This window comes from Xenopus laevis, chromosome 9_10S (assembly GCF_017654675.1).
Source record: "Xenopus laevis strain J_2021 chromosome 9_10S, Xenopus_laevis_v10.1, whole genome shotgun sequence".
Taxonomy (NCBI): Eukaryota; Metazoa; Chordata; class Amphibia; order Anura; family Pipidae; genus Xenopus; species Xenopus laevis.
Window position 1 is genome coordinate 32,366,477 of NC_054388.1, and position 7,305 is coordinate 32,373,781.

General features: G+C 36.6%; 1 protein-coding gene across 2 annotated transcripts in view; it reads left to right on the forward strand.

Moving 5' to 3' along the window:
* The window catches only part of tgm3l.4.S (transglutaminase 3 like, gene 4 S homeolog), a 77,014-nt gene extending 70,050 nt beyond the window's left edge, over nucleotides 1-6,964 (forward strand). For both annotated transcript variants that reach the window (XM_041578065.1, XM_018238387.2), the window contains 6 exons: nucleotides 211-314; nucleotides 1,311-1,553; nucleotides 3,115-3,963; nucleotides 4,191-4,348; nucleotides 5,187-5,320; nucleotides 5,491-6,964. In XM_041578065.1, the coding sequence (XP_041433999.1) occupies nucleotides 211-314; nucleotides 1,311-1,553; nucleotides 3,115-3,963; nucleotides 4,191-4,348; nucleotides 5,187-5,320; nucleotides 5,491-5,638 (1,636 nt within the window). In that variant the 3' untranslated portion in view covers nucleotides 5,639-6,964. The remainder of the gene's footprint in view (nucleotides 1-210; nucleotides 315-1,310; nucleotides 1,554-3,114; nucleotides 3,964-4,190; nucleotides 4,349-5,186; nucleotides 5,321-5,490) is intronic.
* Nucleotides 6,965-7,305: the final 341 nt, after the last annotated feature.

The following is a 7,305-nucleotide window of genomic DNA, read 5'->3' on the forward strand; positions in this document are numbered from 1 at the left end:
ATTATTGGTAAAGCAACATGTGCCATGTCTCTAATATCAATAGTGAAGCATGTCTTTCAGCTCATGGCAGCTTCAGCATACATTACATACCAACATACCAATTATATAATTACATAGTACTCAAGTAATAGTAAGTCCTGTGACAGAAGTGACATCACCAAGCATAATTCCCTTACTGATGATACATTTTATATCTTAATTGTTTTTCAGGAATTTCCATGTTTGGGATGAATCCTGGTTTTTACGGAAAGATCTGGGACAGTTCTATGGTGGTTGGCAGGTCCTGGATTCAACCCCTCAAGAACAGAGTCAAAGTCAGTGCTAGTTGTGTGCAGCTGAATAGCATGTCCTATAACAGATAAAGCTGTAATTTGAATTAATTTGGAAGGGAGTGGACATGAAAATAAAGGGTGTAGATAAAGACAAATATTTTAGAGGTCCCAGTTTAGTACTTAGTATCTCAGTAATAATATACAATCCTTTAAAAATGCTGGGACTCATTTGCAAAGTAAAGGCCTGGTCATACCTCATCTCCCCCATGTATACAACACTGCCAGCATTTGGAAGAGCAGTATTCATGAGGGTTGGATGGCACTTAGGTGTACCAAATACCAAAAACCACGCCCTATGTCTTAAACACAAGTACTTACTGAAAGAGAACTAATGGTTGTCATTTTGCACAAAGTTCCTTGCCCCTCGTGAATAAAGTGCTGCCTGAGTTCAGCAGTCCGGTATGAGGCATGCAAGTCTCTGTGCTACATTTTTGATACTTTTAATTCTAATCTTGTGCTTAGCAAATGCAAGGAAGTAGACCTGAGTGCTAAAATAGCTCGTACTGTCCAGTGACATTGACTTAAGTAGATAAGGTTTTGTCTGGAGCCACTGCCGCCTGTAGAGGTGTGTCAAAACATTCAGCCATTTCTCATTAGTGTCCTTAATCCAGCTAAATCTTAATGCACTTACTGTATCAGTCCTCAGCTGTGGTGGGGATACAATTTTAGGCCAGTGGGTGCCCTGTAAAGTGTAGGGAAAAAAAAAAAAAAAAAAATATATATATATATATATATATATATATATATATATATATATATATATATATACATCTCAAATTAGGAAAGTAATGTGTCATTTCCCTCTGCTGTAAATGGTAATTAAAAAAAGGAACGTTTTGTTCAGTAATGCATTATTGTCTATATAATGGGCAATACAGAGACAATATTTAACCTTTAATCATTGTTAATGATGCTTGAACAATATTTACAGAATTTCAGCAGTATTATTGCCGATATTATTTATGTTTTGTTCATTAGATGTTTATCGCTGTGGTCCTACGTCCGTTAACGCTGTGAAAGAGGGAGATGTGCAGCTGCCATATGACACTCCATTTGTTTACTCTGAGGTGAATGCCGATCGTGTTACTTGGATCTGTCACAAAGATGGCAGAAAGGAGCAGGCCCACAGTGACACCAAAGCCGTGGGCCAATTTATTAGCACCAAGGCTGTAGGAAGCAATGACCGTGTGGACATCACGCATAGCTATAAATATCCAGAAGGTATGCATTAACTAAAGGGAGAAACTACCCTTATGGGCTCATTCAGTTGGGCTTTGAACTGATGTACATGATGACACAGACTGAGTGGAAACCATAATAGTCCGTGTCTCACAGAAAACATTTCCCAACTCCTCTTAGGCTTGAATGGGTAAATCAACCTTCCCTCATCTGGTTCCATGGAGAAGTTATAGATTCTGGGACTTGAAGTCTGTCTGCTTTCCATAGTCGGATACACTAATTCTCTAAAACCAATGGGACTTCAGGTCCCAAAATTCATCATGTCACAATTGGACATGTATGGGTGCATATGAATGACTGTGTCAGCCTAAGAGGAGGTTAGAAAATGGTTCCTACAAGTGGTAGACTATCTTGGTAAGTGCGGTGCTGTATTTACATTACATTTTAAGATTAACAAGAAATGTATTCCTTCATTGACTATAATAAATAATACCAACTCTGAATTGGTGTAAAATAGTAAATCAAAATAAACACTTTATAAATATCACCATATTTAACTTTGTAATAGAGTATAACTGCTGATTTCTGAAATCATGATGGCCAGTGATAAATTTAGGAGTGAGGGAAAATACACAACTTTATAAATACACCTTTTATTTTGCACCCTTTCTGGATCTAAAACATTTTGCACCCTTTTATAAATGTCGCTAGTGTTCTGTATTTTAACGCCTCCTTTTTTTACACAGCATAATAAATATGCCCTTTAGTCTCTAGTAATGGAATGGATAGCTTTAGCCTATCATTATTTATGGGTTTCTTGGGCCATTTACCAGCTATTAGAATTATTGGGAGGACCACATGTGATTGCAGATCTCTAGATGAGCAAATTTGCCTAACCCTGCTTACAGTAGATGGTTTGTCTCAGAGACATTTGTTCCTTCAGCTTTTTGTATAAATAGTTGAGGAGTTATAAGTGACTAAATGAAGACCATGCAAGATATTTTGTTTTCTCTCCAATATTGTAGCAGAAACTGAATTATCGATAGAACAGTCTTTTTATTCAAAACCATTTGAATGTCACATAGCATTCTTATATCGGTGACTGCAGATACAGTTTGAGGAGAAACTCATAAACAATGTTACAGGTAACATGCACTTACCCATTTGGCCAATGGGCTGTGAGATTAGATTAAAGAGTTAGATTAAAGAGAGTGTTAGCACACCCTTACCTTCCCAGAGATGAGAACTACCTGGTGCACAGTGGTAGAGGGATTTGCACCATCAATAATGAGTTACAAACAAATTATCACTGGCACTCAAGGTCTATTGCAGCAGGGAAACCCATTGTGTGATTTATTAACAAAACGTTTAACTTATCTGCCAATAAATCACACAATGGGTTTCTCTGCTGCAATCTACCTTGAGTGCCAGTGATAATTTGTATGTAACATATGGTATAACTCAACCAGTGAAGAAAAAAACTACAGTGATATGGAGAACTTTTCATACAAACTGGTTATCCAACCACATTATTTGAACAGCTCACTGAGACTTAGATAATAGCAATATATATCAGTAATAAACTTTATCTATTCACAAACAGGTTCCCCTAAAGAAAGGGAGGTATTTGAAAAAGCCAATCGAAGACTCACTAATTATAGAGCACCTGCCGAGAGATCCTATGATGTAAATAATACAAGAGACAGAAGAGTAACAAATGAGGTTTTAATGGACACTATAGAAAATTCAAGGCCACGATCAAATACTTTGCCATCAAGACCAACAACAAATATGTTACGCCCAAGACCTACACCAAATGTATTGCTTTCCAGACCCATGTCAAATTCAGTAGCCTCAATACCTTCAGCAGTTGACTGGCCACCAAGGCCCAGATCCAACACAATACATGCAAGAGGAGTTGCAAATGGATTCCCTTCAAGATCTACAGAAAGAGTATATAATCCAAGACCACCTGTAAATACATTCCCAGAGAGACCTCCACCACTAAATACATTCCCAGAGAGACCTCAGCCACTCAATACATACCCAGATAGACCTCAGCCACTCAATACATACCCAGATAGACCTCAGCCACTCAATACATACCCAGAGAGACCTCAGCCACTCAATACATACCCAGAGAGACCTCAGCCACTCAATACATACCCAGATAGACCTCAGCCACTCAATACATACCCAGAGAGACCTCAGCCACTCAATACATACCCAGAGAGACCTTCCTTAGATGGACCAGATATTGCTGGAAAATTCAAGCTCCTTGGTCCACTTTCAATGGGAGATGACATTAATCTTCTCTTATCCCTAAAGAACCTCACTACTTACCACAGACAAATAACAGTAAACCTAAGTGCTTCTTGCATCCTGTATACAGGAAGACGAATAAATGACATCTTTCAGGATCAAAAATCTCTAATTGTCAACCCAAGTCAAGGTATCAGTATTATTACTTTGTAATCCATGCTGTTTAAATAAGTGGCATTTGCTTTCTAGTCATATGCCCTAATTCCTTTTGTGACTGTGACTATCTGTTTAAAGTATATTTATATATGTATAATTTTTAAGTGATCTGGTAACCTACCACATAAGCTAGGTGGCAAAACTGACTGTAACATACAGATAATATGCTAATAAATATTTTTTTCACATTTATTTTTTTAGAAGGACATATATCTTTGCAAATCCCATACTCCCTCTATGGCAGCTTTCTTGCTGATGGAAACATGATACAGGTGGTTGCCATTTGTGATTTACCATTCCGAAAGAAAGTGGTTATAACGAAGGAACTTGTCTTGGACAACCCACCCATAAGCATCAAGGTAATGTAAAGTATATTGGAATGTGTTATTGGCATGCCATTCAGAAGAAAAGATGTTTCTGCAGTATAGGGCACTATGTCTATGTCATAAGGCTTCCTTAAAATTGTTCAACATTTTATTTGTGCTATTTGTCAGTCAAAAACAAAATATATATAGTTACATAGTTACATCTGGTTGAAAAAAGACCAAAGTCCATCAAGTTCAACCCCTCCAAATGAAACCCAGCATCCATACACACACACTGACCCCTATATACACTTACATAAACCATATATACTCATATCTATACTAACTATAGATTTTAGCATCACAATAGCCTTGGATGTTATGTCTATCCAAGAAATCATTCCAGCCCCTCTGGCAGTGCATTCCACATACTCACTGTCCTCATATACAGTATATATGTACCAAACCACAATTTACTTACCATGATTCAAGAGTTTTTGTGCTAAAACTCAGAAAACTCACAAACTCCCAATAGTAGTTTTCAATCAAGTATTTATTTAAACTAAAAAAAAATAAACTTGAAATGTAAAACTTTGGTATCTAAAAGCTTGCAAGGTCAGTTAGAAGTCAATGGGAGTTGTCCAAAGCAAAATGTAAACTACTTATTTCTATATGAGTTTTTTCTGTTTTTCTTTTCAGCTTGTTAACTTGTGTTTTAGTTTTTTAAAAAAGTTTATTTGATTTTTTTACATTAGGATTTTTGAATAAATTTGGTAACGTTCATGTTTTTCTAAATTGTGAGTTTATTCAAAGTAGAAAAACTCAATCAAATTCTGATAAATAAGGTCCCAAATGTCTGATGTTTATGCTTTTTTTTTCTTTACTTTGATAGCCTCTAGAGATGGCAGTACTTAACAAGAAAATGAACGTGGAGGTTCGTTTTACAAACCCCGTGTCCTTTGTAGTCAAAGACTGTACTGTAGCAGTGGAAGGAGCCGGACTGATAGATCGACAACTCACGGCTGTGTAAGTATTAATTCATAAGAACAGCATGGAATGAGAATGGCTGAGAAATATGTCAGGCATTGGAAGCCACAGAGGAGATTCATTGTGGCTTCTAATTGTACATAGTCTCTATAAATAACATTACATTTGGAACAGTGTGTGCCACTAACATAATTTTTTGTTCTACCCAGGGTGCCCTACATCAAACCTAAACAGAAAATAAAGTTCAAGGTGGAGTTAACCCCATTCAGGAGTGGAACAAGGCAACTGATAGTACATGTTAAATGTAGACATTTTTCAATTAAGGGACACCAGCACCTAACTGTGGTATCATTGTAGCTTAATCCTGTTGGTATATCTACAGTAATTGTATTACAGATTCTGCATTTTCAATGTTTCCATATATACAGGTTACATCCCAAACACAAGTTTGCAAATAATGGGAGAAAATGCTGGATTTAAAGTTGTTTAGCATTCTACAGTGCATGGCAATAATGGAGATAATGTGGCTTGATACCCAGTAATGAAGATTATATCCGTATTTAGTAAATGTATTAAGTTCTATTCAATCAAAACTGACTTGCATTAGCATGCTACTGTATTAACCAAACCAATAACATGTGACACTGTTTAATATAAAGAAACAGCACATCCCAAATGTTCATTTCTATCGGCAGTCAGTCACACTACACAAATGTCCATAAAGATTACCAGCAATTAAACATAAAGTCATAAACTACACCATTGTACATTGAACCAAATCATACACAGAAACTGAATGTAAACCAGTTTCAGTATTCAATAATAGACATTATTAAGGTATATTTATAAACCCAAATAAAAAACAGATATTCCGTTTTTTCCCCATTTTGATCTAGCTTCAAAACTGTCCCATGGTCTTCAAAACAAAAAAAGTATCATTGCTGCACTCTAAACCTGTCTAAACATGGGCACTTGGTGTCTACTGTATATAAAAATGGCCCTGACCTTGAGAGATACATAATCTGTAGGAATATGCACAAAAAGAGTCGGACTGGGGTACCTGGAACTAAAGCTGCACCACCCAGCCACCGCCACTCCCTCTCCGCCCCAGCCAAAGTCGATCCTGCTCCTCTACTTTCTTTGCTGTTAAAAATTAAAGATGGACACTTGTTTCACAGTTGAACGCATGGCAGTGGAGAGGGGAATGGTGGTAGGGCCCAATTGTATCCTGGTGGGCCAGTCCGACGATGGTGAAAAAAACAAAGAATGAAAAAAAAACCTAAGAATAGTCCTTAAATTGGTTTGTCTTTAATTTTTTTTTTCTAACTGAATTTGTAGTAGTTACAGCAATTGTATTCTAGCCAATTATTTCCTGGCACCACTTAATATCAGACACAAGTGAGTCACTGAGCATTAGCTTCATTTTAAGAATTTAAACCTACAGTATAAGCTAGTTACAGGACCAAAAGAATGCTCTTACATTGTTAAGAACTGAAACTGCCTTTCTGAGTCTCTTTTTAAGGCTGCTAATTTATTTTTACAAAAAGCTAAATAGCACTCTATTAATTATTGAATAAAGCACTTTTGCACACATTTGTTATAACTATAGCATTAAATGTATAGCTGGGTATATTTTTATTTAACATGTATAGGTTTTATAATGCAATAAATATATTCTGCTAAATTGAAAATGTTTGTTTTGGTCTTCCATGTACCTAAGATTCCAGTTTAAGCCATTATGCCTATGGTCAAAATGCCCAGCTAAATAGAAATTCAGACCAATGATTATTCAGTATCAAGCTCTGCAAACATTCTAGTTTTGTAACAGGTTCATTACAGAGGTCGGTGAATAGTAGAGTAGACAGTATAGACTGACAGTGCCTATAGAAAGGGTATCCTGCACTCCTTTCACACATCCACTAAATGGCTCTCAATGTAGGACAGATAGAGACCACTTGTGCTGTTTCCTGCAATTGAAGGCTGTGCCAGCATTACATAGAGGTGGACATAATAACTCCATGTGA